At 42.4% G+C, this 25,224-nt stretch overlaps 3 protein-coding genes across 6 annotated transcripts; 1 reads left to right on the top strand and 2 right to left on the bottom strand.

Annotated features, from left to right (window-relative positions):
- The first annotated feature begins 29 nt into the window (after positions 1–29).
- si:dkey-250k15.4 lies at positions 30–14,903 on the top strand. Of its 4 annotated transcripts, none has more exons than XM_047356363.1 (5): positions 30–134; positions 4,327–5,588; positions 12,356–12,414; positions 13,077–13,147; positions 14,769–14,903. In XM_047356363.1, the coding sequence occupies exons 2-5, from the start codon at positions 4,340–4,342 to the stop codon at positions 14,800–14,802; spliced, it is 1,413 nt and encodes a 470-aa protein (XP_047212319.1). In that variant the 5' UTR covers positions 30–134; positions 4,327–4,339; the 3' UTR covers positions 14,803–14,903. The 4 variants fall into 4 exon arrangements, with proteins under 4 accessions (XP_047212319.1, XP_047212310.1, XP_047212327.1 ...); XM_047356354.1 differs by lacking the exon at positions 14,769–14,903 and adding an exon at positions 13,587–14,624 and having other exon boundaries at positions 31–134; XM_047356371.1 differs by lacking the exon at positions 12,356–12,414 and having other exon boundaries at positions 31–134.
- On the bottom strand, positions 14,373–20,860 carry tlr21 (toll-like receptor 21). Its single transcript, XM_047356332.1, has 3 exons — positions 20,754–20,860; positions 17,833–17,903; positions 14,373–17,731 (listed from the first exon to the last, which is right to left on the bottom strand). The coding sequence occupies exon 3, from the start codon at positions 17,607–17,609 to the stop codon at positions 14,685–14,687; it is 2,925 nt and encodes a 974-aa protein (XP_047212288.1). The 5' UTR covers positions 17,610–17,731; positions 17,833–17,903; positions 20,754–20,860; the 3' UTR covers positions 14,373–14,684.
- Positions 20,861–20,930: 70 nt separating this feature from the next.
- cnfn (cornifelin) lies at positions 20,931–22,918 on the bottom strand. Its single transcript, XM_047361911.1, has 4 exons — positions 22,354–22,918; positions 22,084–22,209; positions 21,853–21,989; positions 20,931–21,657 (listed from the first exon to the last, which is right to left on the bottom strand). The coding sequence occupies exons 2-4, from the start codon at positions 22,205–22,207 to the stop codon at positions 21,568–21,570; spliced, it is 351 nt and encodes a 116-aa protein (XP_047217867.1). The 5' UTR covers positions 22,208–22,209; positions 22,354–22,918; the 3' UTR covers positions 20,931–21,567.
- Positions 22,919–25,224: the final 2,306 nt, after the last annotated feature.

Raw genomic sequence — 25,224 nt, forward strand, 5'->3', positions numbered from 1 at the left:
AATGGTTTCGCCCTCCTAGTCGCTGTTCGCTGGTGTCATTGCTGCGCAATAGTGCTGCGCAAAGAAACGCAGATTTGATGTGTTGCTAAGCAACGACTGATTCTAGGACGAGGAAAAATAACTGGATCTTTTCGGTAAGACACAAGAAGTGTTGTTGAAATTCATTTAAATTAGAATTTAATAGTCCCATCATGTTCTCTAGTCGTTTCACTTCATACAAATATAAATTTAGAGTCAATTGTACGTTTTTTGTGTGTTTTTTGAGAAATTACCCGCAGTTATTTCATGCAGGTGTGATTTAGGTTAGATTACACCTGTTGATTTACGTTACCCGCCGGCTAACCGCTGTTAATCGATTGGAAGATTGCAAAAATAAGTGTTTTTGTCACGTATGCAGCGCACAGATGCTGTCATATATGCTATAATTTGTGTGGGAACTCGTGTCACAAGTATGTCAGTCTTTAAAAAGAGTTGTGGAAGCGTTACTGTATTTGGTGTTATTTTGTATTGCTTCTATTTGTATTCTTCTAGTGTAAATCATACTTGGTGACTCATTTTCTGGGAAGTGTGTGGTGCTGCTGCTGCTTCTGCATAATTCTGGAATTCAACTTGTTAATCTCATTCAATGTTTGAAAATTGATTTGTGATTTTCTGATAGCATTAAAAGTCAAACATCCTGACTCAGATTTGTACAAAAGCTTAAAGACATCTGATGTACCTTTTATCATCCTACAATTAAATATGTCTGCTTCAGATCAAATGACAAAATTACAGTTACTTGTTTACAGTTTTTAACAGGAACAAACTTGACTGTATTGGACTTTTTCCAAAGTAACCTGAAGTGGTGCTGCTTAGGTAACAACCTTTTCATTGAACAAAATAGATGAATCCAGTCACTTAGTTCTTACATTTGCTTTGGGACTGAGTACATCTTCATACAATAAAAAAACATTTTTTCATCACCAGAATTGCTCTTTGAACATGATTTGATACCATTCTTTATTCATTGTAGTGTTTTCGAGTAGTTTCTGGATGCACTGTCAGCATGTCACAAGACTCTAGGTAGCATTTATCAAGTCTTCTCCAGATAGTCATTTTCCCACATGTCTAAAACAATCTGAAAGGGCTTTTTTTTTCCATGAACAATGACTTTACCCCAGTCATTTGCAGCCCAGCCAAGGGTGTACTGCAGGAATTCAGTCAGTCATTGATGTTTTGATATGGAGAAAATGTTTTTTTGTGCTGCTCTTCCATCACCTAAAACCCCTTAAACACCTTAAAGTGCATACAGAAACACACCTTCCAGCTGCCATTCCTGAACAAGTTCTGCACTGTTGATAACCTGATCCCTTTGTTGAATCTCTGTTCGGAGTCAGTCCTGGCAATTATTGGACTTCCTTGGGTGCCCTCAGACTTTCTCCTCAGTTAATGGTTCACAGTTAAAACAATTCAATAATTGTTTGATTTATGTGCAAACTTACTAGCAGCAATATCTTTGCCAGTTAAGTCCAAAAACAACGATGACAGCATGTTTTTCCTTAGAGGAAACCATTGTTGACAAAAAAAGAATGATTTTATAGCAACTATTTTGCTTAGTATCAGCTGTCCTGTTCTTTGATCAGCTAACTCATTACTGTTAACACTATTCCCCCAAGCTAACCTTAAGATCAGTGAAATTGGGGATTTGATGTCATTTTGTGGAAGGGCTTAATATAATAATATTCAATGAATTCCAATATTATAGAAAAAATCATTTATTTTCATACTCACTTCACTAAGTGAATATTTGTGGTGACATCAATTTGCAGTTTTTCAGTTTGTCTCAGGACTAGGGGACACAGCAAACATGTGGAAGAAGGTGCTCTTGTTAGAAAAGACCAAGGTGTAATTTTTTGGCTTACATACCGTTTGCTGCACATGGTGGAAAACTAGAGCTTCACATCACTCTGATCACAGTATCCCCACCGTAAAACGTTGTGATGGCAGCATGATGTTGTGGGGATGCATTCTTCTGCAGGGACAGGAAAGCTGTTCAGAGTTGATGGGAAGATGGATGGAGGTACAGTCCCAGTACAGACCAAAAGTTTGGACACACCTTCTCATTCAAAGACTCTCTTGGCATTCTGTTGATGAGCTTCAAGAGTTAGTCACCTGAAATGGTTTTCCAACAGTCTTGAAGGAGTTCCCAGAGATGCTTAGCTCTTGTTGGCCCTTTTGCCTTCACTCTGCGGTCCAGCTCACCCCAAACCATCTCGATTGGGTTCAGGTCCAGTGACTGTGGAGGCCAGGTCATCTGGCACAGCACCCCATCACTCTCCTTCTTGGTCAGATAGCCCTTACACAGCCTGGAGGTGTGTTTGGGGTCATTGTCCTGTTGAAAAATAAATGATGGTCCAACTAAACGCAAACTGGATGGAATAGCATGCCGCTGCAAGATGCTGTGGTAGCCATGCTGGTTCAGTATGCCTTTTATTTTGAATAAATCCCCAACAATGTCACCAGCAAAGCACCATCACACCTCCTCCTCCATGCTTCACGGTGGAAACCACGCATGTAGAGTCCATCCGTTCACCTCTTCTGCGCCGCACAAAGACACGGTGGTTGGAACCAAAGATCTCAAACTTGGACTCATCAGACCAAAGCACATATTTCCACTGGTCTAATGTCCATTCCTTGTGTTCTGTAGCCCAAACAAGTCTCTTCTGCTTGTTGCCTGTCCTCAGCAGTGGTTTCCTAGCAGCTATTTTACCATGAAGGCCTGATTCACACAGTCTCCTCTTAACAGTTGTTCTAGAGATGTGTCTGCTGCTAGAACTCTGTGTGGCATTGACCTGTTCTCTAATCTGAGCTGCTGTTAACCTGCGATTTCTGAGGCTGGTGACTCGGATGAACTTATCGTCCGCAGCAGAGGTGACTCTTGGTCTTCCTTTTCTGGGGCGGTCCTCATGTGAGCCAGTTTCTTTGTAGCGCTTGATGGTTTTTGCGACTGCACTTGGGGACACTTTCAAAGTTTTCCCAATTGTTTGGACTGACTGACCTTCATTTCTTAAAGTAATGATGGCCACTCGTTTTTCTTTAGTTAGCTGCTTTTTTCTTGCCATAATACAAATTCTAACAGTCTATTCAGTAGGACTATCAGCTGTGTACTGTATCCACCTCCTGCACAACACAACTGATGGTCCCAACCCCACTTATAAGGCTTGAAATCCCACTTATTAAACCTGACAGGGCACACCTGTGAAGTGAAAACCATTTCAGGTGACTACCTCTTGAAGCTCATCAACAGAATGCCAAGAGTGTGCAGAGCAGTAATCAAAGCAAAAGGTGGCTACTTTGAAGAACCTAGAATATAAGACATATTTTCAGTTGTTTCACACTTTTTTGTTCAGTATATAATTCCACATGTGTTAATTTATAGTTTTGATGCCTTCAGTGTGAAGCTACAATATTCATAGTCATGAAAATAAAGAAAACTATTTGAATGAGAAGGTGTGTCCAAACCTTTGGTCTGTACTGTAAATACGGAGCAACTCTGGGGAAAAAAAAAAAAAAAAATCTTAGAGGCTCAAAAAGACTAGGGGTAGGAATTTGCTTTCCAGCAGGACAACAGCCCTAAACATACAACTAGAGCTACAATGGAATGGTTCAGATCAAAGTATATTCCTGTATTAGAATGACCCAGTCAAAGTCTGAATCCTAATTTAAGAGCCTGTAGCAAGCTTGTGCTATTTCAAAATGGAATTGGCAAAAATTTTAGTTTCTAAATGTTTTTAGCTTCCGCATCATTACTTAAAAACTGGCCTTTATACGTGACACAAGCTTCCATGCAAATTATGCAACAAAAATTTTTAATCATGTTTAATTTTCCTCTATCTTCACAATTATTGTTTACTATGTGTTAATCTTTGATACATTTCCAAAAATAGATTTAAGTTTGTGGTTGCAATGTGACAAAATGGGACTGCACGCTGGCACAGTTGCTCGCTCTGTTGCCATGCACAAAGAAAGTCCCGGGTTACACTCCCAACCTGGGGTTTCTTCTATATGGAGTTTTCATGTTCTTCTCATGCATGCATGAGTTCTCCCTGGGTATGCTGGCTTCCTCCTATGGTCCGCAAACATGACTGTTACATTAAATGGTCTCTCTAAATTGACCTTAGGTGTGAATGGGTGTGTGCAGTGTTGTGTGTCTCTGTGTTGCCCTGTAATGGACTGGTGACCTGTCCAGCGTGCACCCTGCCTCTGGGCTGTAGAGCGCTGGAGAGGGACACCAGCTACCCCACGACCCTTAATATCCATTAATCAGTTTCTGTTATCTTTCCACAGAAGTCCATGCAGCATGAGCCATGTGTGTGGCAGGTCTGCATCAGAAAAACATAATTTATCCAACAAGCTGTTAAAAGCAACAGATAAAAAGTCTTCCTGTGTCACCACACTGACTAGGGACTCAAACTACATTAACCATGACAAAGACAAGCCGCACAAAACAAGACGTCTGAAGACCCGAAAGGAGAGATGTCAGATGAGGGCCGGCTGGAAAGACACCTTAAAAAACAAGTCACACCACCATCGCTGTTTTTGCCAAAGCAGGAAAGACTTGACTCATTTCCCCAACTTTTGCCATGGTTGCCATTGGCCCACAATGAAAAATACACAAATGTCAAGTGCTGTTCCTGTTACACAGGAGCCCAGTATCATCACAGACAGCCGCCTGATAGGACACCATGGTCTCTTTAACCATGAAGTAAAGTCCATTGATATTGAACGCTTGCTAAGTGAGCAGAGCAAACTTGGACAGAGTGAACAGGCAACAAATGAGGAAAACAATAACACCTCAAATTTATCTTCTACACCTTGCAATCCTGTTCTGCTCTCCAGTGATGGTTTGCTGCGTGCTAATGCTGATGAATGTGTGCCAGTTAAAGAGAAGGCAAATGCTACTACAAAGACCCATGATGACTCCCAAGAGACAGAAATGATGAAACGTCAGTTCAGCAATCAGGGGACAGATGTCACACCATGCCAGAGACTTCAGCAACAACTTTTCTCTTCTTCTGAAAGTCTTAAAAGCATCAACCAACCTAAAAACAGTTTCCAAGCAACCAAGACAAAAAACACAGTCTGTATGTCTGTAATGGGTGAAGCTTTACAACTGAAATCTTTTGCTGATAGAGGTAAAACAAAGACTTTAAAAAGGACAATAAATGGAGACATGATTTCTGATCTAAAGCAGCCTTATGACAACCAGGACTATCCAGCTGAAGCAGATTATTTAATATCAAGTCCACTTCGACACTTCACCTCGCTCTGTGCTGACAACTTTGAACAACAGCACAAAAACCAAGATCCTGACCATGTATCAAAGGCCACATGTGGAGTGGCAACACGCTTGTGTGAGTGCCTGCAGCTTCCAGTTCCAAACAGGAGAAACCTGCTGTCAGAAACCAGGGAGGTGTTGCTGAAATCCCTGCAGGAGAGACATGGGCCCTGCCTACATGCAAACCTCCAGGAGGTGCAGCGATCGCTTGGCTGTCTTATAGAGCCCACACAGGCCACAATCGAGCAAGGACAAAACATGATGGAAGGAGGTGAGTGTTTATCTACAGGTAAAAGAAAGAAGTTGTTAATGACCGTTACTTAATTATTATGTTTACCATTTAACATTCCAGCCTGCTGCTCTGTGGTGGGGGGCAGGATGCGGCAGGGGTTCCTTGGCAACTATTTTTGTGTGGGACCTATATGCTCCCTGTCACACTCCCTGCCAGTGGCTGGTACTTCTGTCCGCCAAGGCGTTGTTGGTTCTGGTGCTTGGGACTGGGTGCTCGGGTATGTCCCGGCTCACTCCAGGTGGCTGCTTGGCTGGGCCCGGGCCCTCTGGCTCTGTTGGGCATCTGCTGGGGGGTGGTGTAGCCTTGGGTGTGGGGTCTCTGGGCCCATGGTTTGATCTGCTCTAGCATATCCTGCTGCGGACAGGGCCTGTAGGCTTGTTGTTGAGGCTCTCTAAGGCTTCTACACTGTGGTTGCTGGGTGGTTCCCTCGAAGCTCTCTTCTGCTCTTCTTTGAGGGCGAGGGTGGTCGTTCTAGCGGTGGTCCTCCTGGTGCTCCCATGCAATGGAGGGCCTATGGATGTCCGTTATTCCGATCTTCTCTGTCTCTGCCTCAGGTCCTGGGAAGCAGGTCTGTGGCTCCTCACGCCCACTATCCAATATTCTTGTATGTGCAAGTGCACTTACACCTACACCCACAGGTGTTGATGCATTGTTTACTGATACACAGATATACTGATATATTCCATATTGAGCTGCGGTTGCTACTAAAGACATCTTGTACCATGTACTTTTCGCTAAAGTTGCTGTTGTTATATATACGTTTATTGTTTGTCCCTCTGCTTTTTTCCTCTCTTTTTCTCTCTTTGCAGGTGGAGAAGCAGTCTTATAGGGACCAATGTATATATATACATACTGTGGGGTGGCATTTATATATATATATATATCCTTGAACCGTCACCTTAACGTGGTGGAGGGGTTTGAGTGCTCAAATGATCCTAGAGGCTATGTTGTCTGGGGCCTAAATGCCCCTGGTAGGGTCTCCCATGGCAAACAGGCTCTAGGTGATGGGTCAGACAAAGAATGGTTCAAGAACCCCTCATGAAGAACAAAATATCGAGGCACGTGACGTCGCCCGGTACGGCGGAGCCGGGGTCCCACCCTGGAGCCAGGCCTGGGGTCGGGACTCGTCGGAGAGCGCCTGGTGGCCGGGTTGCTCCTCGCGGGACCCGGCCGGGCCAAGCCCAAACGAGAGACGCGAGGCCATCCCCCAGTGGGCCCACCACCTGCAGGGGGAACCGTGAGGCACCGGTGCAAAGAGGATTGGGTGGCGGACAAAGGTGGAGACCTCAGCGGCCCGATCCCCGGATGCTTAGGCTGGCTCTAGGGACGTGGAATGTCACCTCGCTGGGGGGGAAGGAGCCTGAGCTTGTGCGGGAGGTCGAGAGATATCAACTAGAAATAGTCGGGCTCGCCTCCACGCACAGCGTGGGCTCTGGAACCCATCTCCTTGAGAGGGGTTGGACTCTCTTCTACTCTGGAGTGGCCCACGGGGAGAGGCGGCGGGCTGGTGTGGGTTTGCTTGTTGCCCCCCAGCTCAGCCGTCTCGTGTTGGGGTTCACCCCAGTGGATGAGAGGGTTGTATCCCTGCGCCTTCGGGTTGGGGAGAGGTCTCTGACTGTCATTTCAGCCTACGGGCCGAGTGGTAGTGCAGAGTACCCTGCCTTCTTGGCGTCCCTGTCGGGGGTGCTGGATAGTGCCCCTCCCGGGGACTCCATTATTCTGCTGGGGAACTTCAACGCCCACGTGGGGAACGACAGTGACACCTGGAGAGGCGTGATCGGGAGGAATGGCCTCCCCGATCTGAATTTGAGCAGTGTTTTGTTATTGGACTTCTGTGCTACTCACAGATTGTCCATAATGAACACCATGTTCAAATATAAGGGTGTCCATCAGTGCACTTGGCACCAGGATACCCTAGGCAGGAGGTCAATGATCGACTTTGTTGTCGTATCATCAGACCTTCGGCCGCATGTTTTGGACACTCGGGTGAAGAGAGGGGCTGAGCTGTCCACTGATCATCACCTGGTGGTGAGTTGGATCCGCTGGAGGAGGAGAAAGCCAGACAGACTTGGCAGGCCCAAGCGCATAGTGAGGGTCAGCTGGGAACGCCTGGCGGAGCCCTCGGCCAGGGATGTGTTCAACTCCCACCTCCGGGAGAGCTTCGACCAGATCCCGGGGGATGTTGGAGACATAGAGTCCGAGTGGACCATGTTCTCTGCATCTATTGTCGATGCTGCTGCCCATAGCTGCGGCCGTAAGGTCTGTGGTGCCTGTCGTGGCGGCAATCCCAGAACCCGGTGGTGGACACCGGCAGTAAGGGATGCTGTTAAGCTGAAGAAGGAGTCCTATCGGCTGTGGTTGGCTTGTGGGACTCCTGAGGCGGCTGACGGGTACCGTGAGGCCAAGCGTGCTGCGGCCCGGGCTGTGGCAGAGGCAAAAACTCGGGCCTGGGAAGAGTTCGGTGAGGCCATGGAGAAGGACTACCGGTTGGCCTCGAAGCGATTCTGGCAAACCGTCCGGCGCCTCAGGAGGGGGAAGCAGTGCTTTGCCAACACTGTTTATAGTGGGGCAGGAGACTGCTGACCTCGACTGAGGACATTATCGGGCGGTGGAAGGAGTACTTCGAGGATCTCCTCAATCCTGCCATCACGCATTCCGTGGTGGAAACAGAGGCTGGGGACTCGGGGTTGGACTCTTTCATCACCCAGGCTGAAGTCACCGAGGTGGTTAAAAAGCTCCGCGGTGGCAAGGCTTCGGGGGTGGATGAGATCCGCCCTGAGTACCTCAAGTGTCTGGATGTTGTGGGGCTGTCATGGTTGACACGCCTCTTCAACATTGCGTGGCGGTCGGGGACACTGCCTCTGGACTGGCAAACTGGGGTGGTGATCCCCCTTTATAAGAAGGGGGACCGGAGGGTGTGTTCCAACTACAAGGGGATCACACTCCTCAGCCTCCCTGGTAAGGCCTACGCCAGGGTATTGGAGAGGAGAGTCCGACCGATAGTCGAACCTCGGCTTCAGGAGGAACAGTGTGGTTTTCGTCCCAGCCGTGGAACACTGGACCAGCTCTATACCCTCTACAGGGTGCTCGAGGGTTCATGGGAGTTTGCCCAACCGGTTCACATGTGTTTTGTGGACCTGGAGAAGGCATTCGACTGTGTCCCTCGTGATGCCCTGTGGGGGGTGCTCCAGGAGTATGGAATCGGGGGCCCTTTATTAGGGGCCATCCGGTCCCTGTACGAGCGGAGCAGGAGTTTGGTCCGCATTGCCGGCACTAAGTCGGACCTGTTCCCGGTGCATGTTGGACTCCGGCAGGGCTGCCCTTTGTCACCGGTCCTGTTCATAACTTTTATGGACAGGATTTCTAGACGCAGCCAAGGGCCGGAGGGGGTCTGGTTTGGGGACCAGTGGATTTCGTCTCTTCTTTTTGCAGATGACGTGGTCCTGCTGGCCCCCTCTAGCCAAGACCTACAGCATGCGCTGTGGCGGTTCGCAGCCGAGTGTGAAGCGGCTGGGATGAGGATCAGCTCCTCCAAGTCCGAGGCCATGGTACTCGACCGGAAAAGGGTGGCTTGTCCTCTTCAGGTTGGAGGGGAGTTCCTGCCTCAAGTGGAGGAGTTTAAGTATCTCGGGGTCTTGTTCACGAGTGAGGGAAGAATGGAGCGGGAGATCGACAGACGGATCGGTGCGGCTGCCACAGTAATGGGGGCGCTGTGCCGGTCCGTTGTGGTGAAGAGAGAGCTGAGCCAAAAAGCAAAGCTCTCAATTTACTGGTCAGTCTACGTTCCTACCCTCACCTATGGCCATGAACTTTGGGTCATGACCGAAAGAACGAGATCACGGATACAAGCGGCTGAAATGAGCTTCCTCCGTAGGGTGGCCGGGCACCCCCTTAGAGATAGGGTGAGGAGCTCGGCCATCCGGGAGGAGCTCGGAGTAGAGCCGCTGCTCCTCCACATCGAGAGGAGCCAGTTGAGGTGGCTCGGGCATCTATACCGGATGCCTCCTGGACGCCTTCCTCGGGAGGTGTTCCAGGCACGTCCCACCGGGAGGAGGCCCAGGGGACGGCCCAGGACACGCTGGAGGGACTATGTCTCTCGGCTGGCCTGGGAACGCCTTGGGCTCCCCCTGGAGGAGCTGGAGGAGGTGTCTGGAGAGAGGGATGTCTGGGCGTCTCTGCTGAGTCTGCTGCCCCCGCGACCCGGTCCTGGATAAGTTGAAGACGACGAATGAACGAACGGATATATATATATATATATATACTGCTCAAAAAAATAAAGGGAACACTCAAATAACACATCCTAGATCTGAATGAATGAAATATTCTTATTGAATACTTTGTTCTGTACAAAGTTGAATGTGCTGACAACAAAATCACACAAAAATCATCAATGGAAATCAAATGTATTAACCAATAGAGGCCTGGATTTGGAGTCACACACAAAATTAAAGTGGAAAAACACATGCGGCCCTCCAAAGAAATGCCACCCCACACCATTACTGACCCACTGCCAAACCGGTCATGATGAAGGATGTTGCATGCAGCAGATCGCTCTCCACGGTGTCTCCAGACTCTGTCACGTCTGTCACATGTGCTCAGTGTGAACCTGCTTTCATCTGTGAAGAGCACAGGGCGCCGGTCCATTTGTGGACGTCAGGCCTTCATACCATCCTCATGGAGTGGGTTTCTAACCGTTTGTGCAGACACATGCACATTTGTGGCCTGCTGGAGGTCATTTTGCAGGGCTCTGGCAGTGCTCCTCCTGTTCCTCCTTGCACAAAGGCAGAGGTAGTGGTCCTGCTGCTGGGTGGTTGTCCTCCTACAGCCTCCTCCACGTCTCCTGGTGTACTGGCCTGTCTCCTGGTAGCGCCTCCAGGCTCTGGACACTACACTGACAGACACAGCAAACCTTCTTGCCACAGCTCGCACTGATGTGCCATCCTGGATGAGCTGCACTACCTGAGCCACTTGTGTGGGTTGTAGAGTCCGTCTCATGCTACCATGAGTGTGAAACCACCACCAACATTCAAAAGTGACCAAAACATCAGCCAGAAAGCATAGGTACTGAGAAGTGGTCTGTGGTCCCCACCTGCAGAACCACTCCTTTATTGAGTGTCTTGCTAATTGCCAAAGATTTCCCCCTATTGTCTATTCTATTTGCACAACAGCTGGGAAATTGATTGTCAATCAGTGTTGCTTCCTAAGTGGACAGTTTGATTTCACAGAAGTTTGATTTACTTGGAGTTATATTGTGATGTTTAAGTGATCCCTTTATTTTTTTGAGCAGTATATATATATATATATATATATATATATATATATATATATATATGTGTGTGTGTGTGTATATATATACAGGGGTTGGACAATGAAACTGAAACACCTGTCATTTTATTGTGGGAGGTTTCATGGCTAAATTGGACCAGCCTGGTAGCCAGTCTTCATTGATTGCACATTGCACCAGTAAGAGCAGAGTGTGAAGGTTCAATTAGCAGGGTAAGAGCACAGTTTTGCTCAAAATATTGAAATGCACACAACATTATGGGTGACATACCAGAGTTCAAAAGAGGACAAATTGTTGGTGCACGTCTTGCTGGCGCATCTGTGACCAAGACAGCAAGTCTTTGTGATGTATCAAGAGCCACGGTATCCAGGGTAATGTCAGCATACCACCAAGAAGGACGAACCACATCCAACAGGATTAACTGTGGACGCAAGAGGAAGCTGTATGAAAGGGATGTTCGGCTGCTAACCCGGATTGTATCCAAAAAACATAAAACCACGGCTGCCCAAATCACGGCAGAATTAAATGTGCACCTTAACTCTCCTGTTTCCACCAGAACTGTCCGTCAGGAGCTCCACAGGGTCAATATACACGGCCGGGCTGCTATAGCCAAACCTTTGGTCACTCATGCCAATGCCAAACGTCGGTTTCAATGGTGCAAGGAGCGCAAATCTTGGGCTGTGGACAATGTGAAACATGTATTGTTCTCTGATGAGTCCACCTTTACTGTTTTCCCCACATCACAGTACGGTGTGGAGAAGCCCCAAAGAAGCGTACCACCCAGACTGTTGCATGCCCAGAGTGAAGCATGGGGGTGGATCAGTGATGGTTTGGGCTGCCATATCATGGCATTCCCTTGGCCCAATACTTGTGCTAGATGGGCCAAGGACTACCGAACCATTTTTGAGGACTATGTGCATCCAATGGTTCAAACATTGTATCAGGATGACAATGCACCATTACACACAGCAAGACATGTGAAAGATTGGTTTGATGAACATGAAAGTGAAGTTGAACATCTCCCATGGCCTGCACAGTCACCAGATCTAAATATTATTCAACCACTTTGGGGTGTTTTGGAGGAGCGAGTCAGGAAACGTTTTCCTCCCCCAGTATCACGTAGTGACCTGGCCACTATCCTGCAAGAAGAATAGCTTAAAATCCCTCTGACCACTGTGCAGGACTTGTATATGTCATTCCCAAGACGAATTGATGCTGTATTGGCATATATATATATATATATATATATATATATATATATATATATATATATATATATATATATATATATATAAATTTGCTTTGCGGTTATTTCAAATGCATGCAGTGGACATGGAAATAGAAACAAAATAGAAAGAGAGGTGAGGTGAGTTAAAAGTGAGAGGAGATGAGAATAGAGGAGAGAAAAAAGGATAAAGAGAATCCAAGACAACACCATATAAGACTGCTTCTCCGCCTGCAGAAAGAGAAAGAGATGGGCCCCCTCCCGGTGGGACATGCCTGGAACACCACCGTTCACAGGTAGTTTTAAAAATTGTAGACCAGCTTATTATTATTTTAAAACATTTATCTTAAGAAATCTTGAACAAGATGATTGCCTTTGCAGTTAAATGAATACCACATCACCAATGATGGAATGATTGAGTGATTGATGTGTGTGCACAACGATCCATAGCATGCATATATCTATATAGAACTTTATTAGTAATTACTTTGGGGTTATTTCTAATAACCCTAAAACAGAAAAAACCTGTAAATATGGGGACAGCCCAGGACACGCTAGAGGGAGTATGTCTCTTGACTAGCTTTGGAACTCCTCAGGCTTCCCCCAGAGGAGCTGGAGGAGGTGTCTGGGGAGAGGGAAGCCTGGGTGTCTCTGCTTAGTCTGCTGCCCCTGCAACCCAGTCCCGCATAAGTGGAAGATGACAAGTATGAGTATTTAAAAAGATTAAACTTTTTTCCAATTTTCCTTAAATGAAATATTCATCCATTTTTTTGTTGAGAGAGCTTCAAACGGTATTACTCCAATTGAAAAGAAACTGTTTATATTGAAGTTTCAAACTTGGTTGAAAATATTTTTTTGTCATGAGTTGTATCTTAGCAACGGAGTATTTGTCTCAAATAGCAGTAGCAACCAGTAGTTGGATTTACAGTAGTTCTTCAGTTTTGTTTTCCTCTTTCAGATACGTCAGCCAAAATCACTGAACGTTTTTGCTGGCAGTCCACTCCTCAGTCACGCCACAGTCTGCAACAGGTGAGATCTTATGCAAACACAGAGATACAGCTTATTATTTATCAGTATTTCAGCTTTATATGTGTCAGACTGCATGAAGGAAATCCCAAAGCAAATAAGTAGGATATAGAGAGAACAAGCTTGTGTTATTTTGTCTTTAGACTTCAGCATTTTTTAGTCACACTGGACTTTATCTTTTGTATATGTTTAGATCAGTTCAGGTAATTTATATAGCACTATCTAACTTAACGTGTATTGTTTTATTTAGATATGTAATGAATTTTGGTTTTTCACACACTGGTTCTTCTTGCACTTAATGTGCAGAATTTCTGTCACTTTTCCATTATATTAAGACAGAAGCACACAATTTAAAAGTAAAAACAATTCTAGTCTTTAATTGCTTTTGACCGTTAAAGACACTATTTTATTAAACTAATATTTTGTGTTGTTTTGTATAAAGGTTACTGAGAAGTTGGAAACCCCTGTGGATACCTCTGTAAACCTTTTGGATGAAACCTGTAGACCTGGTTTCTCTCCTCACCTCTACATGGACTTTGAGCCTTCTGGGACCTTTTTGAGTGACTTGTTTGTTCACTCTCCCAAATTATCCCAAGGAGACCATGTTTTTAGGCCTGAATTCTGGGAAGACAGCAAATCTAAGAGTAAAGAGTCAGCTTTGATTGATTCGTTTCAAAACAACTTTATGAACCATTCCAAGGATTTGAAAGAGCGGATCAGTGAGCAGCAGACACATCATAGCCACGTCCAGCCTTTCTTTCCCTACCAAGATGGACATTCAGCAGATCTACAACATTTTGCAAAGAACCTGAACCCGTCTAAATCTGACAGGTATTATTGTGATCCCTTCTTCCCATCCAAAAGTCACCGTCACTCCCAGAGCAATCACTTGCAGGCTTTTGGTCAGCTTTCACCTTTTCACCCAAACTTGAATTCCAATCTCACTGACATGATGCACTACCCCCCATCCCACATGCTTGAAAGAAGCCTGGCACCTCCATCTTCATCCTTACCAAGCCCTGAGCACTGGTCTTTCCCTCCTATGAGACTGTACTAATCTTCAGTTAATCTCTGGATGGACAACTGCCTGTTAACATTTCTCTCTGAATTTGAGCCATCAAGTGTTCATAAGTACTTATTTAAAGTAGTATTAAATGGAAAAACAATAGCTGTCATCGCAAACCATTTTGGTTCCATTTAAGTTCTTATAAGGAAACAACCAATTATGCATTGTTTGCATCTTTAGAACATCTTTTATTATGCTGAGTGCTACATTACAAATACATGTGAACAAATATACAATTCTCCAAGCAGGATGTTTTTTTTTAGTTTAAAAAAATGCTGTTTTGAAAGTTTTTCATTTCTTTTGTCTGCTAAATACAGCAGTGAATGTGTGGAAACTGTATAACACAACATCTGAGAATCTGTAATAAACATTAATGAACAAAAATAAATTAAATAAAAACATATTTAGAGTTGACATTACATAACTTGTTTCAATCAACACAGGAAATCATTTTAAGGTAGCAAAAAATCCTTTTCATCTGATAAGTTTCTCATAATTTCCAGTTTCTTTGCTTGCTAGAGCAAAATCTTTGTCTGTGTCATTTTGTTCTGTTTCCAGTCTGCTGCCTGCTCTGATTGCCCTGCGTAGCTGATTCCAAAACAGCTCTTGGGCCTGTGACGGATTATTGCAGTTGGAGCCAGGCCACTGAAGATAGGTCTTTTTTAACATAACCTTTCTCATGCGATGATAGGGCGACAGCTGCCTCTCAGCGATCGGCTCCAGAAACACGAGCAGAAGAACGTCTCTGTGCTCATCGAAGAGCCTGTAACTTGCGAGCTGGATTTCCAGGGAGCACCACTCACTCCGTAGAAAGTTCTTGCTCACTACACAAATAGTTTTCCTGCTGCTGTACACTGCAGTGACGATGTTGTCCACAATGTTGCGACCCAACTCAAAGTCCCTGTGATGGAGGCAGAGTTTAAAAGACGATCCATTTCCCTCCAGGTTGGGCAGCAACTGATTCATGACCCACTGCTCATCAGAGAAATTATAGGAGATAAAAGCATCATATTTGGACTTTTCCTCCTCCTCTCTGAGTCTGCTCCAATGATCACTGAACCAGGAGCGGAACACATAGTAGCTGTACTTGATTTTCCATAATAGTTTGACATAAAGTAAAGGAGAGACTGTAAACAGAAAGAGCACAGCAGCAGTGCTGAAAAAAAGATACATTCCTAGATCTATGTAGCAAACATTTGTATTAAAGTTGTGAAATTTGTGTGTTTTGTTCTCCTGGCATGACATTAAGTAGAGATAGATCACCTGGACCTTTTGGTTATTAACTGTATAATTTTGCAGGAGGCTATTTTTGCAGGTACAGCTAAGAGGGACACTACGGATGTCAAGGTAGTCGAGTTGAGGTAAACTCTCGAGCACATCTACCGAAATGCTCTGCATTACATTACGATTTAGCTGAAGAATGCGTAGCTTTGTAAGATTCCCGAAAACCTCCTTGGAGAAGTTCTGAATTCCCATATTTTCTACAATCAACCTGGTTAAATTTTTGAGATTCTTGAAGACGCCAGGTTGTAACTGGGCCACTCCAACACAGCAGTTATCCAGTGTGAGGAACTGTAAGTTTATCAGATCATCAAACACTTCAGGAGCAAGAAAAGCGATGTTGTTGTTGGTGAGGTACAAAGATTTTAGCGAATGGAGTCCTTTGAAAAAGTTTCGAGGTATAAGGACGAGGCCATGATTTCTCTGGCCATCTAGTTTCAGATCGCTGAGCTTGCGGAGTTTCACAAATGGTGAACTGATACCATCTGTGGAAAAACGAATCAGATTTTTTTGCAAATCCAGTACTGTGAGTGTGTCTTGGAAAGCATGGCAGAATGAAGAGTCTATTTGTTTGAGGTTGTTTCCATCTAGGTAGAATTTTGAAAGGCTTTTTAACCCATCAAGACCAGATGGCTGTATATGGGTGATCTTATTTCCTCCAAGGTCCAAAGTAGTTAAATTTCTTAGGTTCATAAAGGTTCCATTAAATATGACAGAAATGCGATTATTGCGTAGATTGAGGATTTGCAGTTTGTAATTATCTCTAAATGTGTCAATAAACAAATCAGTAAGGAGGTTATTGTCCAGCCGGAGGGTCTTAAGTCTTGTCAGCCCTCTAAGACCTTTGCGATGGAGAAAAGCTACATTATTTATGTTGAGCTTCAGCATCTCGATATTTGGCATGTGACTGAAAGCATATGCGTTTACTGAGAGAATTCGATTGTATCGGTAGCTCAGTTCTTTTAAACTTTTAAAATTTATATATTTTTTCCCTTTACAATATGGGAGAAATGTAAGATGGTTGTGCTCTGCAATAAACTTATTGATGCTGATTTGTTTGCTTAAAAAGTCTAGGCAGTTAACTGTTTTCAGCTCATTGTTGGATAAATCCAAAGCTCCAATGATTTTAGGGCAGAAGGATAGAGCAGCATTTGTTATATTCCGAATGCCATTATGTCTTAAATATAAATTTTTTATTAATTTCTGCTTTCTTCCCAGCACTGTGCATAGATCCATGAGGAGACTATCATTCTTCAGACCCATCCCTGAGAAAACAACATGACCTGCATTGATGTTGCTGGTGTTTAAAAACTCAACTGCCTTGACACTCGTTGACTGCAATTTCAGCATCTTTACATTGCTCAGATCCACTCCTTGTAAAGCTCTCGTAGGAAGTTTAAAATTGAACGACAGGTCAAGCAGCTTGATGAACCCGAAAAGTGATGGGTTACATCCCAAAGTATGCAGATTATTTCTTTGCAGGTTTAACACTTTGAGGGATTGTGGTAGAGGTATATTTAAATCACTTAGCGAAGTCAAATTGTTGAAGCCAAGTTCTAAGAAGGTTAAATTTGTTAGATGTGATACAGACTTCACAACCGCAGAAAAATTTGTGAGATGGTTGTTCCTCATGTTTAAATTTTGTAGATTAACAACATTGGAGAAAATGCCTTCAGGCAACGCCTTTAAAATGTTGTTAATCAGTGACAGGGAGGTGAGGCTATGCAGGTCTTCAAACAAGACTGGGCTGAGCTCTGATAAACTGTTAAAGGACATATTTAGATACTTAAGTTGATGCAATTTATGAAAAGCCAAAGGATCAATCGAACATAGCTGGTTCTGATCTAAGTTGAGGTACTGTAAATTTGGCAAATGAACAAAACTGTTGTTGGAAATGTGCTGCACATGGTGGTTGAAAGAAGCTGTGACATTGACAGCAGATGTAGGGAGGTCATTTACTATAGCAGATATGTTCTTGTCATTTCGATTGTTGCAGTGGAAACTTGTCAAGTTTGAATATTGATCTGCGATGCAGCTTTTAAAGCTGTAGCCACTGATGAGTTGAACAGAACAGAGAATAACTCCAAGCAGCCTTAGTTGATAATTCTGAGAGCCCATTTTGTCTAGTCAACACCCAGAAAAGCAGAATTTAAAAGGTTTTGAGTTGTTTCATTGTTGGCTTTAATGTAATGTCAGATGGGACCTCAAAGTTGTCGATCAGTTCAGCGTGGAACAGAAATCTGTGAACATAGATTATTTTCAAATCAAACTGTACTAAATACTTGATTCAATGATTAGGAAAAACAATAGATGTTAGTGCAAAAGCAAAAGTCAGTTTTACCTGTTTTCCTTGTAATTTCAGGTAGAGTCCGTTAATCGAGTTGAGGTTTTATTTTTCAGGAAAGAGGAACCCTGTAATAAAAATAATACCTTGATTCCTCTTTTTTATTAATTTCAAGTCATCTTTCCCCTTTCCCTTCCTCTCATTTGTACAGTCTATTAGACAGTACATATAATTGCAATCTACACAATACTTTGTTCAAATCCCAGTAAAGGTTTGAAATTGTTTGCCAAAGAGCAATTAACTGAGAGTTTACTGCCAGGTTGGTAACTGATATTAAGGTACACCAAGGTTTTAAATAGTTAAAACTACAAATATTTTCTGTTATCTTGTGATTTAAGGTCCATTTAATTAAATGCCAGAGAAAATGCCAAAGGGAAAAAGGTTTTCTCTGGTTGGTTGAAGCATTGCTCCTTCCACATCTTTTGCTGCACTCTGGTGGTATTTCCTTTTTCCCTTTGATATCAGAAAGACATACTGGGCAATCTGAAAATATCGACAGTCATTTAAAAACGGGAAGAGTCATTGTATGGAATCTAAAGACGAAACACCCGTTAGCCTTATTATTGTTTTAAAACTACAGCTGGTGGATTTGGTGGATGCCTGTTAAGCAGCTGGCTGCAGTACGGCCAACAGATATGACATCCTGACTACAGGTCCTTCTCACAATATTAGCATATTGTGATAAAGCTCATTATTTTCCATAATATAATGATGAAAATTTAACATTCATATATTTTAGATTCATTGCACACTAACTGAAATATTTCAGGTCCTTTATTGTCTTAATACGGATGATTTTGGCATACAGCTCATGAAAACCCAAAATTCCTATCTCACAAAATTAGCATATCATTAAAAGGGTCTCTAAATGAGCTATGAACCTAATCATCTGAATCAATGAGTTAACTCTAAACACCTGCAAAAGATTCCTGAGACTTTAAAACTCCCAGCCTGGTTCATCACTCAAAACCCCAATCATGGGTAAGACTGCCGACCTGACTGCTGTCCAGAAGGCCACTATTGACACCCTCAAGCAAGAGGGTAAGACACAGAAAGAAATTTCTGAACGAATAGGCTGTTCCCAGAGTGCTGTATCAAGGCACCTCAGTGGGAAGTCTGTGGGAAGGAAAAAGTGTGGCAGAAAACGCTGCACAACGAGAAGAGGTGACCGGACCCTGAGGAAGATTGTGGAGAAGGGCCGATTCCTGAACTTGGGGGACCTGCGGAAGCAGTGGACTGAGTCTGACCTGGGCTACAGAGAAGCAGCACTGGACTGTTGCTCAGTGGTCCAAAGTACTTTTTTCGGATGAAAGCAAATTCTGCATGTCATTCCGAAATCAAGGTGCCAGAGTCTGGAGGAAGACTGGGGAGAAGGAAATGCTAAAATGCCAGAAGTCCAGTGTCAAGTACAGTCAGTGATGGTCTGGGGTGCCGTGTCAGCTGCTGATGTTGGTCCATTGTGTTTTATCAAGGGCAGGGTCAATGCAGCTAGCTATCAGGAGATTTTGGAGCACTTCATGCTTCCATCTGCTGAAAAGCTTTATGGAGATGAAGATTTCATTTTTCAGCACGACCTGGCACCTGCTCACAGTGCCAAAACCACTGGTAAATGGTTTACTGACCATGGTATCACTGTGCTCAATTGGCCTGCCAACTCTCTTGACCTGAACCCCATAGAGAATCTGTGGGATATTGTGAAGAGAACGTTGAGAGACTCAAGACCCAACACTCTGGATGAGCTAAAGGCCGCTATCGAAGCATCCTGGGCCTCCATAAGACCTCAGCAGTGCCACAGGCTGATTGCCTCCATGCCACGCCGCATTGAAGCAGTCATTTCTGCCAAAGGATTCCCGACCAAGTATTGAGTGCATAACTGTTCATGATTATTTGAAGGTTGACGTATTTTGTATTAAAAACACTTTTCTTTTATTGGTCGGATGAAATATGCTAATTTTGTGAGATAGGAATTTTGGGTTTTCATGAGCTGTATGACAAAATCATCCGTATTAAGACAATAAAAGACCTGAAATATTTCAGTTAGTGTGCAATGAATCTAAAATATATGAATGTTAAATTTTCATCATTACATTATGGAAAATAATGAGCTTTATCACAATATGCTAATATTTTGAGAAGGACCTGTATTTAACCAGCTAATATCAGCTTGTTGGACTCCCAGTATTCCTCCATAAAGGGCAAAACGGAAATAGCTATTCTGCACAACAGGCACTAAAACTAAAGTACTAAATTCAACTGACCAGTGTTATGCATTTTTGAATTCCTCTGATCAAAATAACCATAACATGTTTACATGGCATCATCATAACTTTAATCATGTTTATATTACATTATTCAAGCATTAGAAATAATATTTCTTCTGTTTTTAAATAAAAGTAATTATATCAAGTGTGTTAATACTGAGACACCATGAGACATAAAAATCATACAAGGAAGGTCTCATCCCAGTCCTTGCTAACTCACAGCTGTAGGTGATTGGAAAAAACTAGCCCTGTGTTTAAAATATCCACTTGTTCACATTCAAGTGCCTATTTTAATATTTAGAATATTTTCTTCTTCTTACTGTGGGCTAAATGATTTGCAAGATTTTTAGCATTAGTCTTGAATCTGCAGCTCAAACCTTTGTTGTCATATCAAAACAAAGAAAAATGATCCAGGGCATGGTATAAATCACCAAATGAATGTGAGTGAAAGGGTAAACCTTATGAACACATCTTCCCTTTAAAGAACCTAAAAGCTGTCATGTGACAATGTATCATCACTTTAAAATTAAAGGCACAGTAGCCTTATATTCACTTAATCATTCACTTTATCTCTTAACAAAGAAAATTACAAAATATAAGTGTTTGAGACTAATCCTAATAAAAAAATATATCAAGCCTATTAATACACTTTCTTACCTGCTCAATTGTGTCCTGATCTTCTCAACTCGTTCCTTCTGAGAGCTCTGCTGAGAGCTCTGCTACATGACTAAAAACACGAACTTAACCAGAAAGAGGAAGATGACTGCAGCCTACTTTTGTCCTTGCAGATTGAGTTAGAGTGCATGGCAATAGATTGATTGAACCCAGACAATACCATTTCCTGATAGTTTTATTGAAATACTGGTGCTTGTGTAAGTACAAGTAAGGATAAATATACAAAAATATTCCTGTAAAGAAAATCTGACGCCCTATTGAAATACTACTGAATGAAAATGATATGGTATTTTATAATGCTAGTGTCAGTAATGCTTCTTCTTTATTCTTATTTGTTTCAACAGTCACTCTAATATTTGTTGCAAGATCATTCATTTAGCTCAGTTTTAAGTCTGTGTTTCTGCCTCTACCTTAGATTATTTACAGTTTTCAGCTTAGAAAGTAGATGTAATTTCCCATGAAAGTAAAAAAAATGTTAAAGTAATACAAAACACTGGGCGCCGTGACGCTGGTGCAGGAGTTAACTGCACGACCCATGCCTCTGTCCTCAACGCAGGCTGTCTGGGGCAGAGTCCCAGCCCGTTGACGTTTATTGCATGTCCTGCACCCCTTCTTCTACCCTATTTTCTGTCAACTCACTTTGGAAAAATGTGAAAAATTAAGGTCACCAGTCCCTAAAGAGAAATAATACAAAAACATAATGCAAAAAATATATAGTAATTGTTTACAGATCACTCATATAACAAATTTGCACACATTTTTATCACAGTTATTTAAAAATTAGTCTGTGATCTGTTCATCCCCTCATTTTCTGCTCTCTCGCCAGCTGACACAGTCCACAAAGAGGCAGGCAGGCCATGATGACCCAGTCATCACACACAGAGCCCTAGAATTCAAAAACATCAAACAATTGTGAAAAATTTAATTTAAATTTATCACAATTAAAATAAACTTAAGTTTTTAGACTCACAAAAGGAGTCCCTCCATTTAAGAAATAGTGTTAGAAATTGTTACTATCTTGAATTTAATATAGGTTTTTTTTTTTTTTTTTTGACCTAATGAACAGCTTTTCCACACTCACTTCAATGTTGTACTTGCTGCGGATGCTTGTTCTCAAAGCAATCATGGCACCCGGGAGGAAAGGTAGACAGCAGCTGTCCCCATTGTCTTGAGCCACCTTACAGCCAAGGATGCATGGGATAAATGCTCCACATAGACCTTTAGGTGAAAGGCAGGTCAAAAAATAAAAATTCAGATTTAACTTTGGAAAATAAACCTAACCAGCTTTCTTTAAACCCATGAAAACACATACAGATGCCACAGTCTTCACAGCAGTCGCACACATTTGTACTCCAGACTGAAGAACGTCCAGCAGTTACTGTGTATTGTGTGACAATGGGAGGTTGCGAGTTGACAACATTAGACTGGAATGCCATGGCTAAAAGCAAAAGAAAAGAAGAGTTTGGATTTTATCTGACACTTTCTTGTAATTATTTAGCCTATTAAGCAGCAAGCTGAACCTCTAGAGCATATCATTCCCGACAGACAACAAAATATATAATAAATAGATATCAGACATTACCTTCTAAGTGTGGAATGCGTCTCCCTGAAGTATGCACTGATGTTGAAGATTGTCTAAGTCAAAAATTAATCACTGGAGAGAAAAAGCATGGCAGCTGCTCTAATATATGGTGAGACAACAGACAGAGCCCAAAGATCTGTTCTTGTGCTGATATCATGTAGCAAACATTTTGACCATCTGAGCAGGAGCAAATGTTATGTAACGAAAATAAATATTTAGTTTTTTGGGCGTACTACACCTTTTGAAAGAGTACATGTAACATGAGACGAACTCTATCAGCAGAAAGTAATTAGGGAACAAAAGAGGCTTGAAGTGCATATTTATATTTAAGCCACCTTGGTGAGGTGTGGTGTGTGTACATACTGAGTGTCTGGCTGAGTGCATTAAAAAACAAAGAGTAAAAACTGAACTGTGACACTCAAGGACAGATGAGTAAAGGGTTTGTTCTCTCATAAAACAAAGATCTTTCAACACATTGTCGGTCGGCTGGCACACATAGGTCCTAGAATAGCTGAAAAGCTGTACGTTGGGGTCATACTGCCTGCTAAAGAACGGAAAATCCCAAATAATAATAATAATAAGGAGATCTATTTTTACAACTACTCATCCTGAATTTATAGGATAGATAACAAAAACAAATGTATTGCATGAATATACAGTGAGATTGTGCAATGCCTTAAAACTATACTTACGCCCCTTGAACCTTTGATGTTTTGTCATATTATAGGGGAAGACGGAGCACCATCCTGTTGGCAAAAAGTGCGGCTGGTGATTTGTAAAAAAAAAAAACACATGTTTATTCTTATGCTCTTGTAATGCTAGGAATAAATATAATAATAAATAAAGAATATGTAAGATTTTCCTTTTTATGGCTTTATACACATCTATAACAAGAGTGGAAATAAGTGTGGAATGGTGTTGAATATTCTATTCAATAATTGGTGCACTCAGAATTGGATAAAAAATTTACTTTATTCTCATGTTGTCATTTCTGCAACAAGCTCAGTTTTTATGAACAGATTTTCAGGAGTTTCTTCAGTTCTACATGACACACATACTGCATATTTCAACCACTTATAACGCCCTCTTCCTCTCCCGCCTTACTCAAATAATACAGACCGACCTGCACATAAAATTATCATGCTGAAAGGTCAAGCGCGTGACCCATAAGAGACAGGGGCCTGTCCTCGAGCTGGCTGTCGAGTCTCGACCCCAGCGACCTCTGCTGCATGACCCTTCATACCGCTGCACGTCTTCCCTCTCTCTTTAACCACTTCCTGTCTGCAAACGTTCAAAATAACAAACAATGAAGGCCACTAGTGTCGCAAAAAGAATCTTTAAAAGCAACACTGCTGCCAAGGAGACAAAGCGTGTTCAAAACAACACGAACACAAAAAAATACTCATAAATTTCTATTAGTATTAATAATAATTAAAAAAGCTAAAGTTTCTGCCACCGCTGGTATTTAACTAAACGTGCCACCTATTATACCTCCCGTATGTTACCACTAAGCCAAACATAAGTTTTTATTCCTATAGTATCAACAGGTATTAAGAAATCTAAGCTTGACCTCAGTTAAATCATTTAATTAACTCTCATTAGACATGTCTGAATGCACATGTTGCAAGGGAGTTGCAGAACGTATTTGATCTAAATAGTATTTGAAATATCATACATATCCAGGTTTTTAAATGATATACGTTTGTCTTGTATTAATGAAGTTAGGTTTGAATGTGACAGCCACAACAATTCTCAGTTACAGAGTCTGACCACCAGAGCGCAGTGACAAGCTAATTTCTGAACAGCTTGTTCTTGTTTTTTTTTTTTCTGCTTGTAAGGCAGTTATATTTGTGCAAATCAAGACTAAATAACATAATATTGGAAATATACTGAAAAGGCTTGCAAGAAAAGCATAAGTAGCCCCAATAAAGACCGAAGAGCATATAAAAAAATATCAATTAAGTCTAAACACATTTTATATGGTCTTTCTCTTAAGAGAGCAAAACGTCCTGGTTGTTGCACAATACATGCTTTTCGAGAAGACCCTCAGATAAGATGCTAAACAAACATGGCCACAAAAGTTTTCGGTTCCTCAAAACGTTAGTGCATGTGTTGATTTAAAAAAAAAATATCACACACCATCTCTAGAAAAAGTACGTTGGACTTTTTTTTTTTTATTTCTGTCTGTCCAGTTGGAGTTTCTGGTTCACTGTGTGACTCATCTCTGCTCTTAAATCTGCACCAAGTCTGCACGTTTGTCTAAACTCAACGTCCGTGAATTCAAATAAAATATATACATTTTGGCTTCATTTAAGAATCTAAATCTTAAACTGTAAGGTGAAAACCTAATGTGGAGAGAAGTGGACAGCTGCAGTAAAGAACAGTGGCTCCCAAAGTGTGCAAACCTGTTAAAATTCCAGGTTTTTAAGACTTAAAAACCTAAGAGCATGATATAGAATTTCCAAAATGTTTCAACCTACAATTTGACATTACTTGTGTGAAACTGAACTGAAAACAGTAATTCGATTAGAAGCACAAATGTAAAAATTAGAAATGTTGCTGCATAACTGTACATCCCCGTAAACTAAAACATTGTTGAACTATGCTTTGAGTCAACATGAGCCTTGAGTCTTTTGTAGGAGTCAATCAGCTGCCAACATCTTAACTTGTCCACTCTTCTGTTGATTTTATGCTTGGACTCACTGTAATGCTGTAAAAAAAAAAAACTCTCTTCATCTTTAGCTCACTAACAGACACCTGAAGGTTTTGGCTCCAGTCTGAGTGGAATATATATAATTGTTCATAATTTCATAAACCTGATAGGACAGAACTAGACAAAACACCTAGCCCAGAGAATAATGCTGCAACCAC

Source organism: Girardinichthys multiradiatus, chromosome 3 (assembly GCF_021462225.1).
Source record: "Girardinichthys multiradiatus isolate DD_20200921_A chromosome 3, DD_fGirMul_XY1, whole genome shotgun sequence".
NCBI lineage: Eukaryota > Metazoa > Chordata > Actinopteri > Cyprinodontiformes > Goodeidae > Girardinichthys > Girardinichthys multiradiatus.